Raw genomic sequence first — 27,902 nt, 5'->3', positions numbered from 1 at the left:
ATTTAGATCAAATGAAAATGAAGAAAGAGGAAGAAGATGAAAACAAGCTATAAATATCATGGAAAACATAGATAAGAAGGGCAGTAATTGATAGGGAAATAATATCTTACGTCACAAGGACGGGAAGGAGACTAGAATTTCTTCGAGCAATGCAAAAGACATCCATGTCCAAGTAACGTACACTATTCTGTGTCATAACAATCTAGAGAAGAATAATTGAAAAATAGAAAACATTTCCTGCTTGTGCTGACGTTACTACATTGTAGTCTATAAACATAACCTAGTTTACAAATTCCGAATCAGGAATATCTAAGACCTTAAAGATGCATAGACTCACATGCAGCGCTAGTGTCGTACTTGGAATTGAAATCCGCCATTGAGGAGGCAACCCATCTGATTATTACATACCAATGCCACCAATGCCTTTGTGATCTATAGTATTAAAAATATTATATATATAATATCTCGTGCTAAAATACCCCACTGGCGGCCTTCATTTTCAAGTAAGAGCTATCATTGGGAAGGCATAGGCATTGTGGGTCTATATCTCTTTAAGGTCTTTGAGGAGTATTGTGGAAGTTAACAAAACTTCCACCTGGAGCGCTGAAGGTGGTTTTTTGTAGCAGTTTTGCTGATCATATTTCGGAACTAGGAAGCATACTCTACTGGAATGAAACCATATGTTTTCTTCACAGTCGAGTACCTTTCCTAGTTCTGTAAAAGGAACAGCAAAACTGCTACAAAAAAAAACCACCTTCAGTGCTCCAGGTGGAAGTTTTGTCAACTTCCACAAAATTCCTGATTCGGAATTTGTAAACTAGGTTATGTTTATGTGGTTACATGTAGTTACTTCAGCACAAGCTGGTAATGTTTTCTTTTTTACTTTCCTTGCCCTATTACCATAGGTAAGGAAAGTATTGCTTTCCGAAAAAAATTAAGGTACCCCAATTTCTAAATTTCCATACGTTTCAAGGTCCCCTGAGTCCAAAAAAGTGGTTTTTGGGTATTGGTGTGTGTGTGTGTGTGTGTGTGTGTGTGTGTGTGTGTGTTTGTGTGTATGAGTGTATGTGCGTCTGTGTACACGATATCTCATCTCCCAGTTAACGGAATGACTTGAAATTTGGAACGTAAGGTCCTTACACTATAAGGATCCGACACGAACAATTTCGATCAAATGCAATTTAAGATGGCGGCCAAAATGGCAAAAATGTCGTCAAAAACAGGGTTTTTCGCGAATTTCTCGAAAACGGCTCCAACGATTTTGATCAAATTCATACCTAAAATAGTCATTGATAAGCTCTATCAACTTCCACAAGTCCCATATCTGTAAAAATTTCAGGAGCTTTGCCCCATCTATGCAAAGTTTAATTTTAGATTCCCAATTATCAGGCTTCAGATACAATTTAAACAGAAAATTTCAGGTGAAAAAGATTGAGCATGAAAACCTCTACAATTAATGTGTTGTAACATTTTCACCTAAAATTGAAAATAAGCTCGAGAATCGATTAAATGTGATTATTTCAATTGCAAAGTGTTGGCAACTGTTGATTATATGAAATCATTCACTATGAAGAGATATCAGACATCGTTTGTGTCCAGCGTTATCGCCCTGACACCAGCTGGCTCAGATCTTTGAATTAGTAGACTTTAGATGCGCAGGAACACTAGCGTCAGGTGATCAATTTTCATAACGGCAAGGAAAGTTGTGTGAGTGCACCACACCAGATTTTTGTGTATAGAATATGGGCTTAAGTACACTCAACAATTTTTTTTTTATTTTTCGACCAAATTTGACTTATGATGCATGATTTTGGACCGCCTTGACAAGACGAGAAGAATGAAGTATAGGACGATGGAATCCGAGCATTGGGTCACAAGTTATAAGTGTTTAAAATTTTGATCCTTGAGGTGTCCTCAAGCGTGCCACTCCAGTAGGAAACACTGGAATGAAGTGCATCTATAGGGTGATTCTCATAGAACATAATGTCATGAACTTTTGTCATTGTGCGAAATATCAATGTGAGGACAATGTAGTTGGTGATGATGGTTGAAGCTGAAAATTAGGTGTTTTTCACAATACAAGAAGCATTGTTGTCAGGTGTACCAGTAAATCTATTTGAGATAGAGCGCTCTCCCTGATCTCAGATTGTAGAGCACAAAAATACGCCCAGAGGGATTTTGAATTATAAATCTAAATGTTAACAATCGGAAGATATTGTTGATCAAAAACTAAAATTCATCAAAATTGATTTTTTTTTCAAATTTCACTCATCTTTGAAAAATCATAACTCAGTACTCATTGAAGATAGAGAGTTCCGAATGATCTCATTATATTCAGAATTCTATAATCTAGAAAAAAGGCGAGAGCAAATTTTTCTGTCCGATTACAAGATGTGGCAGAAATAGCTGAAAACTGGAAAATGAGCCGAAAATACGAGGTTTCTGGGCCACTCTGTATCTAGCACAATTTTGCATGAAGAAATTGGTTCTGGACTTCTCTTATGTACCCAAATAATATATTAAAAAATCAGAACTACAATATAAATTGCATGCACCAATGTATAAATAGTGACTGGACTAATTCTAGTCTCGGCCAACACCTCGACTAGAAACATCATTCTCGCCTGCAAAAGGCCCCTTCCCGTCCTTGTGACGTAAGATACTATTTTAAAGATGATGGACGAAAAAGGGAGAGAATCAGAAACAAGAGGGTAGCAACTCAAGACCCTCAGAGAGGGAGAAGATTTTAGGAGGAATGGAAGCCAGTGGTGAAGAAGAGGAAACGAAATAGAAAATAAGAAAAAGGAGACACTCAAGGAGAAGAATAAAAAGTAGGAACCTTTTGTATTTCCAGACGATTTAGCAGGTCAAGAGGCGTAAGTAATAGTGGCAGACTGGGAGTGAGAGAGTAGATAATGGAAGTACAAAGTGATAGAGAGAATTAGTTAGAAGGAGGGAGAGATTCATAGAGAGTGAAAGTGTGTGAGAGGAAGAGTGAGTGATCACAAAAAGGAAGTACAGAGCGATGGAGAGAATTATTGTGAAGGAGGGAGTGAATAATAGAGAGAGTGAGAGAGAGAATAGATCTAATAGCTGTCTTTATTTTTACCTAGGAGGGCGGAGTTAGGGCGCAGCCGGCCCTCTCTTACACTCAACCTTCGAGAGTGAGAGAGAGGGAGCGTGAGAGAGCAATAAAGAGAGTGTGGGTGCGGGTGTGAGAGAGTGAAGATTGTTCACACTACATTGACTACAAAACATTATTCAGTGTTTCTATAGTGAGGTTCACGTTATAATGGCAGTGGAGAAAGATAGGAGAACAACGTTGCCGATCCTCTGTCTTGTCAATGCCTTCTATAGACGGTAGCTGATACAGGACTGTTAATACTCGTTTAAAATAATCAATTATATTTTTTCAAGCAAGAAATTATACTTGTCAAATATTTCATAATTAAGATGAAATATTTTGGTAATCAATTATTGATTGTACATTGTTAAAAGACGATCTGGCAACAGGGGAAAGCGAGAAAAGAGATAGCGCTATCCGCTTTGTAATAATAATAATAATAATAATAACTTTATTCTCGCAAAGAAAGCACAAACAATAATCACAAAAAATGCAAAAAAGAAAATGAAATAATATGTTGGCAATAGAATTGAAAGTAAAAATAAAAATTAAATGTCTATATCGTACAGTACCTATTCCAAAATACAAACAGCCGTTATTAAAATAAACATCAAAATATTGACAGAATAGCAAAAGTAAAAGAAAATTGGTATAACAGTTGAACAAAAATGAAGGAACAAAGTGGCTGTCCATTCAATAATAAAAAAAAAACAATATTATATCCAATAATAAGAAAGAAAAACTGTATATAGACATAACAGAACATGCCATTGCACCAATAAATCTTAGAGAAAATAATTCTGTATGCAAATAATTTCACGAGAAATTGTGTCCGCATACAGGAAAATTGTTGAACGATAGAGAAGGATAGCAATACCATTGCTAATGAAACTCTGCCATTATAACGTGGACCTGACAATATACTGCGTTACTGGCAAGTAGTTCTTCACGCTATAAGGATCGACAGAACAAGAACCACTTCCTATCCTGTTTCCTCTCTCTTTCTTTCTCTCCTATCAAACACCATTTCACCTCTCACTCTCCTCTCTTCGTTGGATAATGTCTCAGTGACATGGTCAGAGTTGCTTGTTGTCTGGCCTCAGATACAAGTACTATGACTGTGGTGTATGTACAGAGCACTTGTAAATTGTACATAGTACTATGTACAATTTACAAGTGCTCTGTACACACAGTACATAGTATGTTCTGGCAGCAGTTGTTTTACATGAAGGGTTCACCTCTTAACGTGTATCTTCTTCTCTCTTGCTCCTGATTCTGTTGCTCTTCTTCTTTTTCTTCTTCTTCTTCTCCCGTATTCTTCTTCTTCTCTCGTCTTAGAAAATATAGTAATATAGAAAAGAATAATTGAGAAACAGAAAACATTACCTGCTTGTGCTGACATTACTACATGCATTCTATAAACATAACCTAGTTCACAAGTTTCGAATCAGGAATTTCTTGATTGTAGTTGACAAAATTTCCACCTGGAGCGCTAAAAGGCGGTTTTCGTACCAGTTTTGCCGTTCCTAATTCGGAACTGGGAAATATACTCGACTGTAAAGAAAACATATGATTTTATTACAGTATAGTACACTGTAATGAGAATCATATGCCTATTTGATCTACAATCAGCTGTTTACCGGCTTGATTTCATGGATGTAAAACAGCTGAAATCGAATGAAATCAAATCAAATCGAATTGGTTTTTATTATCATAATTTCAGGGTACAAATATTCATATTATACAACAACGTTACATCTTCTGCAACCAAACAATCATAAATAAAACTTACAGTTGAACTAAAAAATTAATCATGATAACTAAATCTAGTTGTTATTATATCGTAGCTATGACTATGACAAAAAGTACTATCCTCTAGTTTTTAATACTGTAGATGTAAATTCATCTTAAATTCTGCTGTATTGTAAGCTATTATAAATTTAAGTTTATAAGCCAGTATATATTAGAATCTACATAAATAAAGTACACAATCAAACTCTCTATCTCTCACTCCCTCTCTGTTCCTGTATCTGTCTCTCTCTCACTCACTCACTCTATCTCTGTTCCTGTATCTCTCTTTGTCACTCTATCACTCTCGCACTCTCACTGACACACTCACTCTCTCACTCTCACTGTTCCTGAGTCTGTTTCTCTCGCTCTATCACTCTCTCACTCTCTCTCCCTCTATCATTCTCTCCCTGACCCTCACCCTCTCTCTTCCTCTCTCTCACTCGTTTTCCCTTTTTGATGCTCTTCTTTTTTCACTGTTGGTTGGTCTTGATGCCAATTTATTCATTCCCTCGTTCAAATGGGGGTTTTTCAAAAAAGAGCGGGTGGGTTTGTAAGCCACCCGTTGTGTTAATGGCTTGCTGGTAGGGGATGTACCCTCTGTTCATTTCAGTGTGTCATTGGGGGGGGGGGGGGTGGTTTGCCATCAGTGAACCCCTAGGGGGTTGAAGGCAGGAACAACACCCCACTATCAGAGGGTGTTCTGGTGAAGTATGGTACTGTAGGGGTTGTGTTCTGTTTATTGAATAAAGAGTGGCCGAATGCTTTCCTGTTATATTTACTCACACCAACTCATCTATCTTTTGTCTACTCTCTCATTTTTACTCTCTTTCTCTTACACTTTCTCCCCTTTCTCTAGTGAGGTCCACATTACTAATAGTTCTGTGAACAGTAGACCTCGCGCTCAGTAAGTTACTTTGACCTGTTGTTATGTTTTGTCAAAAATTAATTCAATTCAATTTCAATTCAATTCAATTTATTTGCCTTATATACAAGATTTTATACAATTACAAATTTACATAATAATTGGGTACATCATACAGAAATTCAGAATATACTCTATTCTAGAAATAATAAAAATAAATTAGATATAACATAACTGAAATCCCAGTTGTACTCATTTTACCGGCAGTAATTGCTAGCAGAGACATGTGTCTGATCGCTAGCAATGAGTTCAGTTCAAATCATTGAAAGATTTTTTTTGACTGAAACACAAAAAAAGAAAATTGTTGAAATTCACTATTTATTTTTAATAAATAATTTATCAATTTAAAATGTGTAGAAAAAAACCTAAATAAATATAAAAACAGCTGTAAAGTAGCTGAAAGTGAGTGTCTAATTTTTGTCTTCAAATTTTTAATTTATTTCAATTTAATTTAATCGAATTTCGGATTGATTATTGTTTTTCGGCTTTATATCAACATTGTGAAATTCAAAATCAATTTTATATCTGTGTTATCTTCCTCGGATGGTGCGGAAACTTTGGCAGAAATCAAAATTTGAACTTAACCTAATTGTTTGGACTATTTTTAATATGTGAAAATCCAGGAACTGAAGAAGTTTTGGGCAATTGCCTGTTTTTTCTTTCCTAATTATAGTATGTGTATCACCTTGAATAAATAAATAAATAAATAAATATAGAGCTTTCTGTCCTATCATACCGTGACGTGTCGTCCCGGAATGTGAGTGTGAGCGCTGTTATCAGGTCTGGCTGCAACTGTCTACAACGTTGATGGAAAGATACATTTTCAAGATGTTCGATGTTTTTGAACGGGTAGTATTATAGTCAACTGTCTACTAACGTTGATGGAAAGATACATTTTTGTCATACTTTCTCAATTGCAGCTGTTTTCCATGCATTAAATCAAGCCGGTAAACAGCTGTTTGCAGAAGAAGAAAACATGTAATTTTCATTACAGCATACTATACTGTAAAGAGATCATATGTTCTCTTTACAGTCGAGTATGTTAGGATTCTACTGAGTCCTAATAACATCTGAGTAATTAATATATTGACTCAAATAATTAAAGAACTCATTTAAGGAGTTTCAAGTTATAAGAACTCATCTGAAATCTTGTAATTCAGGCCTTTATATTTTATTTGAGCTCAAAGGGTCTGTCTGTTATAAACTAGGCGCTACGGGCTATGTCATGTTTATAGAATGCAGTAGCTCGAGCAGCAGCAGATAATGGTTCCTATTTCTCAGTAATATTATTCTTTCTCAGATAAGTATGAGAAAAAATATTGTACATAACTTATACGGTAACGTATTTACCGCATTCGTGTGATAATTCTGCCCTTAACTTCGTTTCGGGCAGAAACAATCATACTTATGCGGTAAATTATCGTTACCGGACTTGTTACGTAAAGTACTATCTCAAGATGTTCGATGTTTTTGAACGGGGAGTATTATAGTCCACTAGACAGCTGATTTATGATGAATAATTCTATAGTCTGATTTTTACTCCAATATTGGTGTATGAAGGAGGCTCCTTTTTCCTTTTATATTATCCTTGAAATGCAAAATTCCAAAAACCTTGTATATACGTCGACGCTTAATTTAAAAAGGGACATACTTGTCAAATTTCATGAAAATCTATTACCGCGTTTCGCCGTAAATGCGCAACATATAAACATTCAAACATTTAAATATTAAGAGAAATGCCAAACCGTCGACTTGAATCCTCACTTCGCTCGGTCAATAATAGCAGTGTTTGATTAGCCATAATTGTATTGCTATCCTCGTCTATCAGTCAACAAAGCGGATTGCGCTCTCTCTTTCTCGCTTTGCTCTGTTGCCAGATCGTCTTGCAACAATGTAGAATTATTATCAATTAACAAAATATCTCAATTATAAAATTTATTATGTAATTATTGTAAAATATAATTTCTTGTTTAATATAATAATATCGGGGCACCGAACTTCGCTCGTTATTTTTACTTTCCTTGTCCTATTTTACCATAGGTAAGGAAAGTATTGCTTTCCGAAAAAAAATAAGGTACCCCAATTTCTATATTATGTTTCAAGGTCCCCTGAGTCCGAAATACTGGTTTTTGGGTATTGGTCTGGTCTGTGTGTGTGTGTGTGTGTGTGTGTGTGTGTGTGTGTGTGTGTGTGTGTGTGTATACGATATCTCATCTCCCAATTAACGGAATGACTTGAAATTTGGAACGTAAGGCCCTTACAATATAAGGATCCGACACAATTTCGTTCAAATGCGATAGGGGGAAGATAGATAAGGGGAAGTGTGTTGATTAAAACGTTGAAAATGTGGGGGAACTATTCATTTTGTACATTCTGCTCTGTCGAATTGATTGACACCACTATAGAAACAATTTTCCTGATCTCTTAATTTTACTTGCCCTATCAATTTCTAAATCTCTAAACGTTTCAAGGCCCCCTGAGTCCAAAAAAGTGGTTTTTGGGTATTGGTCTGTGTGTGTGTGTGTGTGTGGTGTGTGTGTGTGTGTGTGTGTGTGTGTGTGTGTGTGTGTATGTGTACACGATATCTCGTCTCCCAATCAACGGAATGACTTGATATTTGGATGTTGAGGTCCTTACACTATAAGTATCCGACACGACCAATTTCAATCAAATGGGATTTAAGATGGCGGCTAAAATGGCGAAAATGTTGTCAAAAACAGGGTTTTTAGCGATTTTCGCGAAAACGGCTCCAACGATTTTGATTAAAATCATACCCAAAATAGGCATCGATAAGCTCTATCAACTGCCACAAGTCCCATATCTGTTAATATTTCAGGAGCTCCACCCCATCAATGCAAAGTTTGATTTTAGATTCTCAATTATCAGGCTTCAGATACAATTTAAACAAAAAAATTCGAGTGGGAAAGATTGAACATGAGAATCTCTACAATTGTTCAGTAACATTTTCACCTGAAATTAAAAATAAGCTCGAAATTCGAGAAAATGTTATTATCCAATTGCAAACTGTTGACAACTGTTGATTCTATTGAATGATTCACCATGAAGAGATAGCAGACCTCGTGTGTCTCCAGCGTTATTGCCCTGTCACCAGCTGGCTCAAATCTTTGAATAGTAGATTTGAGATGCGCGGGAACACTAGCGGGATCAATTTTCATAACGGCAAGGAAAGTTGTGTGATTGCGCCACACCAGATTTTTTATCCTGAAAAAGGACGAAGGAGTGAGTCAATTTTGTTGTCCAACAAACTTGACCTGTGAAAAGGTTCAAAGAAGACGTGTTCAAAATTTGAAGCTGATTCATCAATTATTTCTAAAGTTACTGTAGAACATACAAACAGACGAATAACGACTTTGGTCTTCAGTAATTCAAAAGTTGGAACTCACTTACGCTCGTTGAATTATTATATAAGCCAGCATATTGTGATTGTGGTCCAGCCGGAGATTATAGAATACCATACATTCCACTCTATGAATGAATTGGATTATAATGCTATCTGGTTCCAGCCAAAATAGAAATGCATGCAGAAATTAATATGAATAGAAAATGAATAGAGAAATGCAATGCAATCTAATCTCTGTCTGCCTAAGCTCGTATCTTCCCTCATCCATTAATTTCTGGAAAAACAGAATACAGCATACAGTACTTTCTCACTCTCTCTCACTCCCACACTTTCTCTCTTTGTCACTCAGTTGTGTTTCCCTTCTTTCCCTTGCCAACAATATTATTATTAACCAGTTAGTGGTGAAGGGGCCTCCCCGCTCTATAAGCTCCAACCACTGAAGTTAATTAATAATTCGTGTCGGTCATCTGCCGTGCTCATAATCATCGAATTCTCGCGTTATTCTATAGTGAGGTCCACGTTATAATGGCAGTGTTTGATTAACAATGGTATTGCTATCCTTGTCTATCACTCGACAAAGCGGAGAGCGCTATCTCTTTCTCGCTTTGCTCTGTAGCCAGATCGTCTGTTAACAATGTAGTATTACTTGTTAGTTAACAAAATATTTCATATCTACTAAGAAATAATTGAAGAATATAATTTCTTGCTTAATAAAATACTAGTGGTTCTGTGAACAGTAGACCTCGCGCTCAGTAAGTTACATTGACTTGTTTATGTTTTCTCAAAAATTAATAAATAATTTATCAATTTAAAATGTTTAGAAAAAATCCTAAATAAATATAGAGCTTTCTGTCCTATCGTACCGTGACGTGTCGTCCTGGAATGTGAGTGTGAGCACTGTTATCAGGTCCGGCTGCAACTGTCTACAACGTTGATGGAAAGATACATTTTCAAGATGTTCGATGTTTTTGAACGGGTAGTATTATAAATAGTCAACTGTCTACTAACGTTGATGGAAAGATACATTTTCAAGATGTACAATGTTTTTGAACGGGTAGTATTATAGTCCACTAGACAGCTGTTTTATGATGAATAATTCTATAGTCTGATTTTTACAGTAATATTGGCGTATGAAGGAGCCTCCTTTTTCCTTTTATATTATCCTTGAAATGCTGAATTTCCAAAAACCTTGTATATACGTCTACGCGCAATTAAAAAAGGAACATACCTGTCAAATTTCATGAAAATCTATTACCGCGTTTCGCTGTAAATGCGCAACACATATACATTTAAACATTGAGAGAAATGCCAAACCGTCGACTTGAATCTTAGACCTAACTTCGCTCGGTCGATAATTGAAAAATATAATTTCTTGCTTAATAAAATATTATTGATTATTCCAGACGAGAATGAACAGTTAATATTACATCAATAAACCTTATCAGCTACCGTGTCTATAGAAGGCATTGACAAGACAGAGGATCGGCAACGTTGCTCTCCTATCTTTCTCCACTGCCATTATAACGTGGACCACACTACAGTGACTACCAGCCCGACCTGCGTTGTGAACTGCAGAACTCCGAAATAATAACGAGGTTTCAATTATTTTGGTTAATGAAGTTCGAAATTGGATTTCAGAGTGTATTATACCTATGGAATTGTGACCTCTATTGCCCTGGGGCTGTGCTTGAATATTTGGAAATTCAGCAATTTTGATTATCTATTAAAGATGAACATTCTCCATAATGAAATAATAGTGATGTTCACGTTATAATGGCTGTATTTGATTAGCATTGGTGTTGCTATAGTGAGGTCCACGATATAATGGCAGTGAAGAAAGATAGGAGAAAAACGTTGCCAAGTCTCTCCATTTTGCCACTGACTGTACACAGCTGTTACTTAATTCATACCATTTAATCTAATCTAATAATAATTATCATTCCCTTGATAAAATAATCAATTAAATGTCAAATTGATCAAGAAAATATTTTTTTCATAATTTGATTCAAAAATTTGCTTTCATGACTGAGATCAGATTTTTATTTTTATACAAACCTGAAATGGCGGCTTATTGAAAAAGCTGTGATACAACAATATGAATTTCAAAACAACAGAAATTGAGTTATTTGGTAGGTATTCTATTCCAATTTCCTTTAAAAATAATAGAAAAATAGAAATCCTATTTAAAAATAAGTAATTTCAATGGATTAATTCTGAAATAACTTTTCAATATTATTTATACCGGTACGAGTAGGTCTAACCTATACGGGTAGGCTAACGGGTAGGCATGGATGAAGTCTAGGATGGTTAGTTATCAACTTTTAAAATGTCATTCCAGTTATTTTAATTTGTGTTTCTCATAAGGTAATGTTTAAAAATTATTTCATTGTTTCAAAAATACATTTTTAAAATCAATTATATGACAGTCACTGTCAAAAGTAAATATAAAATATTCTGGCAAATAGACAACATTGCAAAGCGAGAGAGAGATAGTGCTATCTGTTTTGTTGTATGATAGAAAAGGACAGCAACAGTATTGTCAATCGTACACTGCCATTATAATGTGGTCCTCACTATTTCATTGTCTATCATTAGACAAAGCAGATAGCGCTATCCTTTTCTACCTTCGCAAAATTGTCAGATCGTTTCCCAACAATCTAGAATTATAATTAACCTGCAAAATGTTTCGTCTAAATCATGAATATCCATTATTCAAATATTCAAAAATATATTGTCTTGAATAAACATCAATAATTGATCTTTATTTTAAGCTAGATATCAGATATCATCTATAGAAGGCAGGCACTCGGCAACAATGTTGAAACATAATCAAACATCAAAATATCACTTCTTATTTATGAAAATGTATTATTTAATCATTGTAAAATATATTTTCTTGACTAACACATAATAATTGATAATTTTGAACAAGAATGAACAGTTAATATTACATCAATAAAATTTTTATGATGCATTGTTGGAGAGTTAAGAGCCCTGAAAGAGCAAAACTTTGGATAAAAACCAGTTATTTTAACAATTACACAGTATAGAACTGAATTTACGGTAACAACCAACGAAAAACCGAACGAATTATTTTAGTTCCTTCAAGTTCTGCTCTCAAGTAGAAACCATCGGGAAACCCCTAAATAGTCTAGAAAAGCAATAGATATAAGTCAAACCCTGTTGGAAAAAGAAGGAATTTTCTCTCGCACTATTAGATGGGCAATAGCTGTAAATATCCTCAAACTGGCCTATCCACCCCAGCAATGCTATTTCCGATTTCCCCTCTTTACCTTCCTCCTCCTACTCCTCTACCTCCTCTTCCTCCTCCTCCTCCTCCTCCTCCTCCAATAAGTTCTCTTTCTCCTCGTCTTCCAATTCCTTCTTCTTCTTCTTCTTCTTCTTCTTCTTCTTCTTCTTCTTCTTCTTCTTCTTCTTCTTCTTCTTCTTCTTCTTTCTTCTCTTCTTCTTCTTCTTCTTCTTCTTCTTCTTCTTCTTCTTCTTCTTCTTCTTCTTCTTCTTCTTCTTCTTCTTCTTCTTCTTCTTCTTCTTCTTCTTCTTCTTCTTCATCTTCTTCTTCTCCTTCATCTTTATCCTTATCATCTTCTTTATCCTTATCATCTTCTTTCTGTTCCTCTTCCTGTTTCGCTACCACTTCCTCTTCTCCTCCCGCTTCCGACTCCTCCTCTTCCTCCTCCTCCTCCTTCTTCTTTTTTTTCTTCTTCTCCTTCTTCTACTATTGCTTCTTCTTCCTCCCTCCTCCTACTCCTCCTCCACCACCACCTCATCCTTCTCCTTCTTCTCCTCCTTCACCACACCCGTTTCCTAATCCTCTTCACCTTTCCATCCTCATCTTTCTTTTAATCCATTTTCATCTACTCCATCCCCTTCTCTCACTTATCCTTTCCATCATTCTTCCTAACCTTCCTCCTTTCCTCATCCCTTCCACGATACCTCCCTACACCTCACCTTTCCGCTATTCCTGCTTTCTCTGTACGGAATATTTGTGGGTTTTTCCGAGTGAACAGCATCGAGCCAGCCATTTCACATGCTATATTTGTTTTCTTTTCTTCAACTCCATTTTTCTCCTTCCCCCACCATTGATCCGTATCCTTCTCCGGCGTATTTAGTGGACTTGAATTATATCTATTTGACCAACCCTTATTCGCCCCATAGCTACCATAAATTGATATCATAGTAGCCTAACATCATTTACTAGTAGTTCTGTGATCAGTAGACCTCACGCAGTTTCCTCATCTGGTGTCACCTGTTCACCTGCTTCTCCAGACATCTGTGTAATGCATGCAATGAATAATCCACTTGTCAGCTGATTGATTATTAATAATTCTATAGTCTGAATTATCCTATCTTCAGAGTAGATGATATCTATATATGAAAGCGAAATGGCATTCACTGACTGACTGACTGACTCACTCACTCGCAGAACTAAAAATCTACCAGACCAAAAACGTTCAAATTTGGTAGGTATGTTCAGTTGGCCCTTTAGAGGCGCACTAAGAAATCTTTTGGCAATATTTCAACCCTAAGGGTGGTTTTTAAGGGTTTAAAGTTCGTCTTTTAGCATGTATATTCTTCTTCTTATTCTCTAAATAATTATAATAATTGAAAAATGTCCATACCATATGTTAAAATAGAACTATAATCTAGAGAGAGTACCTCTTCGAAACAGTTGTTAACTGGTAACTAAATTAATAATTTTGTCAGGTTGGCATTAAGTTGAGTTGCCTTTGTTAGGTTGGCACCAAGTTGAAGATTGAAATGCATTTATCGCGGAAAAAATGATTGGGCACTGCTACTTCAATCAGAGCTATTCCTGGGAATATTATATTACTAGCTGTCAGGCTCGCTTCGCTCGCCATATCCATTTAGCCAGACGTTTAGTCTAGACCTCCGACTGGATCGTCCTAACTTGATAAAAATTCTCAAATCAAAAATGCAGGCGAGCGAAGCGAGTCTGCTGATCTCATTCATGGACGTTCCAGTCAGGGGTCCAGATACGGATAGACGGATACGGCGAGCCAAGCGAGCCTGACGGCTAGTATGTTAATATCTGTATCATTATAAAATTCATTCATCACCAAGTTATGGGTTTTATATAAGACGAGCAGCAAATATTGAGAATTTAAGACCCGTTATGCATATTCATTGTTGGTAATATTTAATAAAGGATTATCTCTTCTCTTCTCTTCTTCTCTCTATTCTTATAAAATGCTAAGTCCCGACAGACTATGTAAAGATGCTGATTGCCAACCATTCATATGTGGTGTGGTATTTTTTATATTTGTAAGAGCGGTTGCTAAAGTTCCTATTTTGCGAATAAATTCGCAAAAAGTTAAGGCCGTCCGGCTCGCAAAATTGCTGGGTTCAAACCGCAGCTCTAGCTCAGTGGTAGATGCATGAATTTTCCAAATATAATTAATCACCACAGGGTTCAATGACTGGTGATTAATAATTCTTACCGCTGCTTCCGTGAAGTTCTTGAAGAATACCAATAAGGAAATCAAAAAGATAGTTGATGACTGATTACCAGTAACCATGTATCCAATCGAGAATAATGAAGACCAACTATGGTTTTTTCTAGTTGATTTTTAAAACGCTCGCTATGAATACAGCTATTCACCAATTTATCCTTCTGAAATTCCTTAGAACTTACAACGCCAGTTCTTGAAGTTCTCTGGATCCTTTTATGATATAACTGGAACCTTATTAATATAATTATCGATATGGTTTTTCCGGCGGACCAGTATGACTATCATCAAAGGATGATAAGTACTGAATGCTCTTAATAAGTTCAATATTAATTGATTCAATAATTTTATGTGCTGCAGAATATTTTTTCTTGGTACCAAAACAGCTCAAACTGTATATCACGAGATGAATTAGGATATAATAAAAACTTCTATGATTTTGTATGCTGACATAAAACATAAAATATATTCCCATAAAATAATATATATATAAAATATTGTTATATCTATAATTTTCTTAAAATAAGTTCTTTTCTATAAATTGAATGATTATCACAAGGCTTAATAGCATTCACCATTGTGAGCTTTAAAAATTATAAATTTGTATTTAATACTGATACGTGGACTTCAAGTCAATTCAGAACTCTACAACTTAAAACCTGTTCGGTCTGTAGATTTAACATGACATATTCAAATCAATGAGCAAATAATAATTAACTATACAATGATCTCAGGATTTTTATGAGTTCGTGCCGTGCATGGAAGTAAGCTTCCTACATAAATCAAATAAATTTATAAAACGTTCTTATAGACTATATGATAGCACTCAACACGTTGCGAATTTTTTAAACTTGAATTAATTTATATAGCGCTTTGATCAATTCCCCAATTCTTATTAAAAGGCCTTTGAAAAACGAGCTCGTTTGAACTAAATACTCACAGTAATGATGTTCTTGAAGGTCTTGTAGAGTAAATTAATTATTTCTAATAATTAATTATGCAGGTCCTTTTCATCTCTGCTGGGTTCGCGAGTGGTCCAGATTTCTTATAAATTTCTTTCAGTATTAAAGATATATTTATGGGAACAGATTACAATTAAGAACTCTTTAACAACACTGAGTTCACAGATAAATAAACATTAATTACAAATAGTTTACATTTAAAAAAGGGATTGGCTTGATAATTTTAAAATTTAGTAGGAAGAAAGAACCCTAATTTCCATGTGCTTCCTCACAGATCAGGATCACAAGCCAAAGAGAAATGATTTCCAGAAAAATCTCATCTCTTCCTTGAATGATTTGTAAGCTTCCTTCTGATTGGCTTTCCAACTTTAGCAAGACTCAATACAATTGGCTACTTCAGATTCAGGGTTTCTCCAACTTTGTTATAGAAAGATAAATAAAAAGTTTTTATATAAATAAATGGAGTGATTGTCTTAGACTATTCCAATAAATAAATCACGATATACGATACTATCAAGTAGTGTACATTTAATTTTTTATATGAGCTTTGTATACGCTTGGTTTTCATACTTTTTTAGATTGTAATAAATACTCATGCAGCAATAATAGTTGTCCCTATTTATTTACATAAACCTTCCCTAGTATATTATATAATACATATTTTGTGAGTAAACTTTATAATTCAATTTATACTGGTTGATCGAACAATCAGCTGATTCGTTAGGTATTGATTCAAATAACTATCGATTTATCCTAGATCGATTGATTCATTTTAAAACAAAACAAACCATTCTAACCTCAAATGTACATGCAAAATTTTATTTTTTATGATCTGCCAATAATAAATAAGCCGCTTTATAATTTTTAATTCTGCCAATGGATTCTCATTATTGTTGAATTACAATTTTGCATGTTTTTCTTATCGCTTTAGATAATATGATTACTCTTCATCACTAATAACATTCGATTTTACTTGAGTGGTACTTTGACTAGGCTATCTTTCCTTTCTATTTTATAATTCCATTAAAGCTCAATAGTTCATTTCAAAAATATTTTGTGGTGCTAAAATACCACGTGACAACTGAAATCACATCACAGCCCAAACTACTGAGCCTTAGAACTTGAAATTTTGCACGATTGTTTATGGTAGCCTGAAAAAATCCACTAAGAAAGGATTTTCAGAAATTTGCCCCCCTAAGGGAGCTGGGGCCCTCCAAAATTTTGTACTTTTTAACCGCTCATTGCACAGCAAAGTCATGAGGAACTTTTTTGTTCAGCTACGAAGAAAAATTAGATCTATGCAGAAAAATTTCGATCAGGAGCACAGGGGGGTCCAGGAGAGGGCATTTTTCGAAAATTTTGAAGTAAAATCACACTGCAGCTCAAACTAATTGTCCTACAGACTTGAAACTTTGCACAAATATTCTTCAAACATGCTAGACGCGCACTAAGAACGGATTTTGAGATATTTTGCTTCTAAGGGTTTCAAAGGATGAAAAAGGATCCTATTAAGTAAGGTTATGAACATGGTAAGGTGAGTGCCATATGGAAATGAGATAATTTATTAATTTATTGACATGTGATATTCTAACATATGTTGTAATCATTGGAAATAACAAAATAATATGATAGAAATTCAAAAAAGAACATCTGTTCTATTATTGCTCTCTACCTGATTCCACTTAACCTCAATAATATTGTTCTGATAATTGATAAATATATGTTTAATAATATTATTATTGATATAATAAAAGTATTGTTTTGATAATTAATTATTATCATTAATATAATAATAGTATTGTTTTGGTAATCAATAAATATTTTTATTTTCACAAACTCTGTATAATATAATGGTGAATGTGAATCAGCTGCATCAAAGAAATTATCTCAAAAACATATGTTTAGGAAAACCATAGTTTTGAGCTTCGTTTTCCTGATGCAATGTTTAAGCCCACACGTGGCATGTATGATTAATTTTTCAGCTAGAACAGTTTTTTGAGACTGCTAAATGAACGTCTACAGTTTTATCAATGCTGTATCGGCAATATGAAAACGCATGCAGTTAATATGTCTTTAGATAAAGGTGTTGATATCTACATGATAATTATTCTCTACCATTTTCATTTAATTAAAATTTCAAAATTATTCAAGCCTTGATAGAATGATTGACTCACTGTACAGTCAGTCGAAAATTTTAATATTGAAATGAGGGGTATTTTGGCAAGCTGAACAAAAAAGTAAGGTCCTATGCACCTTTTTGATTATGCACCATTTTAGGATGAATATAAGCTAAGCTAAATTCAAAAAATTGTAAATTATTCTTTCATTCTCCAGTAATTAATGAATGCAATATGAATACTATATATATATAGTCTCTTTCATTAGTTGAATAATTTTTTTCAACATTTTCCAGTTTCTCAATGATAGGGGAGTGATAATATTATTTGTATAGGTCTTCTAAGGAACCATTATCAACTGCTGGTACCAATCAACTACACTTCAACTCCAAACTACCGTTTTAATACCAGTACACAATAATTTATCACAGGGTGATATGTTTATTACAGCTGGTAACTTTAGATGCTGAATCATATTATCACAATATGATCTTGAATCATGATCATCTTTTCGTTCTTCAGTAGCCGCTCGGCCGAAAATTTCGAAAACATATGTCTGTAAAATGGATTAATAAATAATTATTATTAGCCCCCCTACTAAAATTTCTGTTCAGAAACCATCCCCAATATTCACACAACATATTCCCGAAGTTTCATGCCGTCATGTCAAGTAGTTTTCAAGTCTACAGGGAACAAACAAACATACAAACACACAGACATTCATTTTTTTATACATAGATTTCCATTCGGCTCAAAAAAAGCCTCTCTAAATGAAGGTAGAATGATAAGGATTCAGTTCTGTTGTTTTAACATTTTTTCAGATCACTTTCAAAAATTCCATGTAGTACCTACTATTGTGTTTGAAGCACGGGTTCTTGCTAGTTAACTTTATAAATCAAATTCTGTTCTTCTGTTTCAGGACTCAATTCTGCAGAGGAGAGGCATGTAAGTAAAAAATAAATGAAATTTTTTATTTATTTAAATTTCCACTATATATTATTAGGTAATCCGGAAATTATGGAACGATTTTAACGTTTATGATTAAACTGCGACCAAATTTCTTCTTTCTTCTTTTCGTGTTTTTTTCCTTTTTATTATATTTAGAAATTGATACATAATTACTTTCTTAGCCTATTGCCATAGGTAAGGAAAGTATTGCTTTCCAAAAAAATTTAAGGTACCCTAATTTCATGTTTTCTATACGTTTCAAGGTCCCCTGAGTCCAAAAACATGATATGTGTGTGTGTGTGTGTGTGTGTGTGTGTGTGTGTGTGTGTGTGTGTGTGTGTGTGTGTGTGTGTGTGTGTGTGTGTGTGTGTGTGTGTGTGTGTGTGTGAACACGATAACTCCATTCCTAATTAACCGATTGACTTAAAATTTTAAACTTAAGGTCCTTATACCATGAGGATCCGACAATAAGAAATTCAATAAAATTCAATCCAAAATGGTGGAAAAAATGGCGGATAACGGCTAAAAAACCATGTTTTTCACGATTTTCTCGAAAACGGCTCTAACGATTTTCTAATATACCCTAGATAGCTATTTATAAGCCCTATCAACTGACATGTGTCTCATTTCTGGGAAAATTGCAGGAGCTCCGTAATATTCCTGAGAAGAATGAATTTTGTTAAATTTCTATCACGATTTTCTCAAAAATGACTTGACCGATTTTTTTCAAATTCCCTGTATAGTTTTATATTAGCTCTATTAACTGGCATAAGTCTCCTCCCTGAGAAACTAACAGGAAAATGTACTCTAAACACAATAACAATAGCATAGTCGTAGTTTTAATTATTTAGCCGCCAATGGGTATAATGTTATCCCCCTAAATATTATCCTCGTTTAAGAGGCTTATAGATCAATGAGCAAGGAAAGTTATGTGAGTGTACCACACCAGATTTTTTTCTCTTACAATCTTCTCCATTAGAATGTATCAATTAAAATGTATCACTGTTCAAGATTATTTTCCTTTTAATGATGATTGAATAGGTGCAATGAAGATTATCTCAGGGCTGGTTTCCAAGCTCGGGATTTAGCTAAGTTCTAGACTTCAAACAGCTGGAGTCAGAAAATTGGATCTCCGAAACGAAGTAGTCGTAGTTTCCATGATAATCTTTATTTTCTCATTTCTATTATTGGAAACGTTTCTCCTAGACGAAATGATCCATTCCTTAATAATTCAAAATGGCTGAAACTTCACTATTTTCTCTTTATTCTATTCAGTCTTCAATTGTTTAGTTTTATTTTAATTTAATTGTGACTATGGCTATGACTATGAAAATTGAAGAACACGAAAAAGAATAAAGAGAAAATAGTATGAAGTTTCAGTTATTTTGAATTTTTTAGAAATGTTCTCTTTCGTCAAGAAAAAAAGTTTCCAATTATAGAAATGAGAAAATAAAGATTATCATAATAAAAACTACGACTACGCCCCGTTTTGGAAAGCCGATTTTCTGACTCCAGCTGTTTGAAGTCTAGAACTTAGCTAAATCCCGAGCTCGAAAACCAGCCCTTAGATTGTGATAACTCTAATCTTTGAATACTGTCATAACTGAAATTTATCGCTTGGATCTGAAACTAGTTCGAAATAATTATCTATCGAACATATCGTTATTGACCGAAGCGAAGCTGAGGTCTTAGTTTCGACTCGATCAGCTTTTGTCTGTTCGTTTGTTTGTTTGTACCGCAGTTACAGTCGCAGTTATTGTCCGATTTGGATGAAATTTGGTATGCGAGTTCTTTGAAACAAGGCGCAGAAACGTATGTGTAACAATTTTTGATAAGACCTCTGGTTTTTTTGTAATTTTAAAAACCCGTAAACTAACCTCAATCCAGAAAGGATGTGTCTTTGAAGATACAGCAATTCATGTTCATACTTTTTCACATTTATTGTTACGAGCACATGGTTACCAAATGGTTAGACTAGACCATGGCTTCTTACCCTGTGGGACCCAGGTTCAAATCTCATTCCTACCAATTTTTTTTGCAGATTATACTAATTGTTTTATCTTATTCTAATAATATATCATTATGAAATAAATTATTATGATTAGATAGAATAATTAAATTGAATCATCTTATTATAATTATTAAGTTGATTTATAAAATATTTTAGATAAATTATTTTTAAAAAATCGTAATTGTATTGGAGTCTAATACTGCAGTTGTAGAAAGAAATTTATATGTGAAGGTATAAAGATTAATTTTGTCTTTCTTGTTGTGTAGTTGAGAAGTTGATATTGTGGTAATTATTCATATTGAATGAAAAAGACTAAGAAATTGTCAAAAAACCACATATTTATTGATACTTAGAAAGACCGGTTTCGGTGATTACACCATTGTCAATCTCTGATAAAGACCGAAACCGGTCTTTCTAAGTATCAATGAATCTGTGGTTTTTTGACAATTTCTTAGTATTTTTCATTTAAAAGGTAAAATTTGTATGTATTTGATATAAAGGAACCTACTCGATAAGTCCAGTGTCCCTGGAAACAGTGTCTCTAGCACTTTCAATCGAGAAAATGATAGATAACATAGATGATACCTGAATCTTCACAATATTCTGTATTTATTGTACTGGCCCTTCTCATTAGATTGAAAGTTGTATTCATGAGCGAGGTCTACTGTTAGCAGAACTACTGGTATTTTAAGGTATTAATTTGTAGAATGAATTATCGATGAGATTGGATTGGAATGAACGGTGGAAAACAGCGGACGAATTTCCCATTGGTAAATAAACAGAAAAATGCAGATGAATGAATGAATATTGAATATGTGCAGGATAAAACAAATACCAATGACTGGTCAGAAGGGTGCGGTTAAACACGCATCAATTAATTCAGTATTTCCATGTTGCATGAGGATATCACAAACATTCTAAACAAACAAAAAACCACCACGATTTATTCGTTAGACCGGACAGTGATGCACGAATTCCATCGTGGTCCACGTTATAATGGCAGTGTTCGAATAACATTGGTGTTTATATCCTCATCTATCATTAGAGAAAGTTGATAGCGCTTTCCTTTTCTATCTCCGCAACGTTGCCAGATCGTTTTCCGAATGTGGAAATATAATTGAATAACAAATTAATGAAAACAATATACAAATCTTGAAGTACCCTTCATTTTTAAAAACTTTAAAATAGTTCAACAACTAGTTTCGACCCTAACTTAGGTCATTAACAAGATTTTTTGAATGATCTTCCAACTTGAAAATGACCTAGGTCATTTGTCATTAGGTCATTTTCAAGATGAAATGATTTTTCAAGTTAGGGTCGAAACTGATTTTTCAACTTGAAAATGACCTAAGTTAGGGTCGAAACTGGTTTTTCAAATTGAAAATGGCCTCAGTTATGGTCGAAACTAGTTGTTGAACTATTTCAAAGTTGAAATGATTTTTCAACTTGAAAATGACCTAAGTTAGGGTCGAAACTAGTTGTTGAACTATTTTAAAGTTGAAACGATTTTTTAACTTGAAAATGACCTAAGTTAGGGTCGAAACTAGTTGTTGAACTATTTTAAAGTTGAAATGATTTTTCAACTTGAAAATGACCTCAGTTATGGTCGAAACTAGTTGTTGAACTATTTCAAAGTTGAAATGATTTTTCAACTTGAAAATGACCTAAGTTAGGGTCGAAACTAGTTGTTGAACTATTTTAAAGTTGAAACGATTTTTTAACTTGAAAATGACCTAAGTTAGGGTCGAAACTAGTTGTTGAACTATTTTAAAGTTGAAATGATTTTTCAACTTGAAAATGACCTAAGTTAGGGTCGAAACTAGTTGTTGAACTATTTTAAAGTTGAAATGATTTTTTAACTTGAAAATGACCTAAGTTAGGGTCGAAACTAGTTGTTGAACTATTTTAAAGTTTTTAGAAATAAAGGTTACTTCAAGATTTGTATATTGATTAACAAAAAATAAAATCTCAATTACAAAAATCTATAATTTAACTAGCTGGTAAACCATGATCCGCAAGGGCCCATTTTAAAACTTGACAAACTGAAAACTTGACGTAATGAAATCCTAAAGAATTGAAAATAGGTTTATAACTATCCTCGGTTAATTGAGAATCTATATGCAAAATTTCAAGTTAATCAGTCCAGTAGTTGAGACGTGATAATTCTTCAAAAAAGTTTTTCCTATCCCGTACGTGTATGAGCCAATTCTTTCCTTTATTATAGTATGGATAATTGAAAAAAATATATATTCCCTTAACAAATAAAATATAATTGACTATTTTAAACAAGTTCATCTAGTTAACTACCCCCATAGAAGGCATTGACAAGACTGAGAATCGGCAAGGCTTTCCTCCCATCTTTCTCCACTGCCATTATAACGTGCATCTCACTATAGAAAATTCCACATTCTTCCAGTTGTCAGTTAACGTATTACACAAGTGAGAGGGTTGAACCAATTATTCAGACCAATTTCACAGGGATGATTGTGGCTGAGAGAGAGAGAGAGAGCATAAAATGGTCGCGGAGAGCATTTTATTATTATTTAATAGCTGGAGAACGGTTATCCATTTCCCCTTTCGAAAAATGCGAGGAAATTCTGATATTGCCAGTCTTTTTGTTCATCACCCAACCAGGCAACCAGGCAGAGGGTGGTGGAAACTTTTTCCATTCCCTAGCTGTTTGGTATTGTGTGAAGTATTTATATACATACTATCTGCGCTTGAAGGGAGCATGAGTGAGAGAGAATGATTGAGTGAGTGAGAGAAATGAATCGATGTGGAAAAAACGGGAAACGCGGAGATCTGAGTTTGCTCATGCTTTTGCTGAACGCTCTCTCTCTCTCTCTCTCTCTCTCTCACACACACACACACACACACACACAAAATCCTCCTGTTTCTCTATCATTCTTCTCCAATATTTACGCTCTTCGCGCAATTTGGAAACGAGAGCAGAAAAATCCGCCCTGGGAGAAATTGATGTCGGCTTGTGTTTGGGTTGGTTTTAACTCACACGAGAGTTTTGCCGGCCATATATCGGGCTGCTGCTTGTGGATGAATAAAAAAGGAAAAGAGAGAGTGAGAGAGTGATGGGGTGGATAGAGGTCGGCGTATAAATCAGGTTGGTTTGTGGGGGGGAGGTAAATATGCTTGATTCAAGAGTGATGAAGAAGGGGGTAGTTAGGTGGTGAGGAGGTGGGAAGGCAGGGAAAAAACGGAGAAGAGGAAGGAGAATAAGAGAATGAAGAAGAGGATGATGAGGAAGAAGGAGAAAATAAGTGGGAGTGGTAGGAGGAGGAGGTAAAACATGAGGAAGAGGAGGAGGAGGAGGTGTAGAAGGAGAAGAAGGAGAAAAATATTGAGAGGATTAAAAAGAGGAAGAAGAAGAAGAGGATGAGGAGAGATGATAAGGAAAGAAGTAAGATGAGTAGAAGGAAGTAAGATTGAGTAGAATAAGGAGTAGAAGGAAAAGAAGGAAGAGGAGAAGGAAGAGCAGAAGGAGAAGTAGAAGAAGACAGAAGAAGAAGAAGAAGATGGACAAGAAGAAGAAGAAGAAGTCGATGATGTGTATGAGGAAGGAAAGGAGAAAGAGAATGGAGAGGAGGGATGCAGAGAAGGATGATGAAATCAAGGAGCAGAAGGAGAAGTAAAGAAGAAGTATGAGAAGAAGAAATAAGATAGATACTACATCAACTACCAAAAAGGAATGAAATTGACTGGGAGAGCAGAAGTGGAAAATAAACATGGAGAGGATGATAAGAAGTAGAAGAGGAAAATGAAAGTGGATAAAGATGAGAGAAAAATAAACAAAGACAGGAGAATACATTTTCATGACTTAGAATTTGACAACAAAACGGAACGAAAAAATGATGAAGTTGGGTTAGATATTGAAATTTGATGAATTGTCGAATTAGTGGGGGGAAGGAATAGAGTGAACAGTGGAAAAGGGCGGGAAGAGTTTAGGACATGAATTTACCTTCGGAAAGAATTTTACGATGGATTACGAAATTAAATCTACCTTCAAGGAAATGAAGAACCAAATCGGGAGAGAGGAAGGAGGAATCTTATCAGGGAGAAAGAGGAGAAGATGACGAAGAAGAAGAAGACATGAGGATGAGGAGAGGGAGGAGAAGAAGGAGAATCAGAAGAAGAACAAGAACAAAAAGAGAAGAATAAGAATAAGAAGCAGGATGTGAGGGGAACGTGGAGAAATCGGAGAATTATAAGGAAATGAAGAAGTAAATCGGGAGAGAGAAAGAAGGAATCTTATTAGGGAGAAATAAAGAAGTAAATCGGGAGAGAGAAAGAAGGAATCTTATTAGGGAGAAAAAGGTGAAGATGACGAAGAAGAAGAAGGAGACAGGACATGAGGAGGGGGAGGAGAAGAAGGAGAATGAGAAGAAGAAGAAGCAGGATGTGAGAAGAACGTGGAGAAATCGGAGAATTATAAGAAGAAGGTCGGATGAGAAAATGAAGTGCGCGAAGAATATATGAATGGAAAGGAAAAGCGCACGGGATATAAGTTGGAAACGCAGACCACAACAAAAAAAAACTATGGATGAGAGAGCAGTTCGAGTATAGAAGGAGAAGGAAGTGTAGAAGAAAAAAGGAGGATGGAGTGATGAAAGGAGGATAAAGATGGCGTGGTGAAGAAGTAAGAGAGAAAGAGAAAGTGGACGAGAAAAATAAAAATCTGGTGTGACGCACTCACACAACTTTCTTGCCGTTATCAAAATTGATCACCTGACGCTAGTGTTCTCGCGCATCTCAAGTCTACTTATAAACAAAGATCTGAGCCAGCTGGTGACAGGACGATAACGCTGGATACACACGAGGTCTGCTATCTCTTCATAGTGAATCATTTAATAGAATCAACAGTTGCAATTGCACTTTGCATTTTGAAATAATAAAATTCTCTTGAATTTCAAGCTTATTTTCAATATTAGGTGTAAATGTTACTGGACATTAATTGTAGAGATTTTTATGCTCAATCTTTTCCACTTGAAATTTTTTGTTTAAATTGCATCTGAAGCCTGATAATTGAGAATCAAAAATCAAACTTTGCATAGATGGGGCGGAGCTCCTTTCTACAGATATGAGACTTGTGGCAGTTGATAGAGCTTATCAATTACTATTTTTGGTATAAATTTAATCGAAATCGTTGGAGCCGTTTTTGAGAAAATCGCGAAAAACCCTGTTTTTGACAACATTTTCGGCATTTTAGCCGCCATCTTGAATCGCATTTGATCGAAATTGTTCGTGTCGGATCCTTATACTGTAAGGACCTCAAGTTCCAAATTTCAAGTCATTCCGTTAATTGGGAGATGAGATATCGTGTACACAGACGCACATACACTCATACACACACACACACACACACACACACACACACACACACACACACACACCACACCACACACACACACACACCACACACACACACACCACACACACACACACCACACACACACAACACACACACACACACACACACACACACACACACAGGCCAATACCCAAAAACCACTTTTTGGACTCAGGGGACCTTAAAACGTATAGCAATTCAGAAATTGGGGTACCTTAATTTTTTTGGAAAGCAATACTTTCCTTACCTAATGGTAATAGGGCAAGGAAAGTAAAAAAACTGTGGCTGAGAGAGCAGTTCGAGTATAGGAGGAGGAAGTGGAGAAGAAAAAAGAAGGATGGAGTGATGAAAAGAGTATAAAGATGGCGTGGTGGAGAAGTAAGAGAGAAAGAGAAAGCACATAAACTTTTTGGTATGGGTATGTTGGTAACAGTGTAGTGTACAGGAGTACGTGTAAAGATTACGGTAAGAAAAAGGGTTGCCCTACATATATAATGGGGTATATAAAATAGACATATATATATATACATAGTGGTTGAAGTAAGCTGGTAGCAACTGAGATCCGGTGCTACAAAGTTTATGGAGGGGTTTTGCTGCGGCGAGTGAGATGTAGAAGATTGCTTCAAGGAGAACTCTCTCTCTCTCTTCTTCTTCTTCTTCTTCTTCTCCTTCTTCATCATCATCTCCTCCTCCTGTCTCCTTCAATTATTCATGTTTTTTTCTTCTTCTTCTTTTTCTCCATCTTCTTCTTCTCCACCTGTTTTCTTTTTCTTCTACTGTGTTCTTCTTCTTCTCCACCTGTTTTCTTTTTCTTCTACTGTGTTCTTCTTCTTCCTCCTCCTCCTCCTCTTCCTGGAGGAGTAACAGTAGAGAGAGAGAGAGAGTGAGAGGAGTCCAGAATCACACGAGACCAAGTTGGCAGAACTGGAGGGAAAAGGAAATTGTCGAATGGCGGGTGAGGGGTGGGGCAGGAAAAGCGTCAGAAATGTTTTCGCAACGCGACTGGCTTTCCAGAGATGGTTTTCTCTCGATTTGCACATCACACCTCCTTCACCTCCTCCTCCTCCTCCTCCTCCTCCTTCTCCTCATCCTCCTCATCCATCCTCCTCCTCGTCAATTGAACCAGTCTGTCACCCGGGGGCAAACTCTTTCTATCCCTAACCGCATGTTTCGACTCTCCCTTTTCGTCGATATTCTTCAAGAAAGAAATCGAAAGAGTCAGGAAACTGGCTCTTTCATTCGTTGGCTTCTTGACTAATAGTGAGATCCACGTTATATCTTGGTATCTTGGTTATATTATATTATGATTAATTAAGTATATGATTTTTTATTTTTATTTGTCTATCTGTATTGTACTGGTCTGGATTATATTATAAAGAGCTGTATTAATTCTAAAATCATGTTTAAATATATGTAAGAAATGTTTTGAACTCGTGGCTAGAACACAAGATTTCTTTTTCTAGCCACGCCAATCATTTAACTACAAATTATTTATTCATTTTCATGTAAAACTGTTGTTAATTGCTGAATAAAATTTGATTTGATTTATAATGGCAGTGGAGAAAGATAGGAGAATAACGTTGCCGATCGTCTGTCTTGTCAATGCCTTCTATAGACGGTAGCTGATACAGGTTTATTGATGTAATATTAACTGTTCATCCTAGTTTAAAATAATCAATTAAATTTCATTGAGCAAGAAATTATATTTTCCAATAATGAATTCTCATAATAAAGATGAAATATTGCAACTATAGTGAGGTCCACGTTATAATGGCAGTGGAGAAAGATAGGAGAACAACGTTGCCGAACCTATGT

General features: G+C 35.2%; 1 protein-coding gene across 1 annotated transcript in view; it reads left to right on the top strand.

Annotated features, from left to right (window-relative positions):
• The window catches only part of LOC111044466 (transducin-like enhancer protein 4), a 202,902-nt gene that overhangs the window by 96,297 nt on the left and 78,703 nt on the right, over nucleotides 1–27,902 (top strand). Inside the window, 1 exon segment of the mRNA XM_039435578.1 lies at nucleotides 18,686–18,711. Coding sequence (XP_039291512.1) covers nucleotides 18,686–18,711 — 26 coding nt within the window.

The sequence above is a fragment of the Nilaparvata lugens genome, chromosome 9 (assembly GCF_014356525.2).
Source record: "Nilaparvata lugens isolate BPH chromosome 9, ASM1435652v1, whole genome shotgun sequence".
NCBI classification, from domain to species: domain Eukaryota; kingdom Metazoa; phylum Arthropoda; class Insecta; order Hemiptera; family Delphacidae; genus Nilaparvata; species Nilaparvata lugens.
Note: the sequence above shows the minus strand (reverse complement) of the source record. Positions and strands in the feature narration are given on the sequence as shown.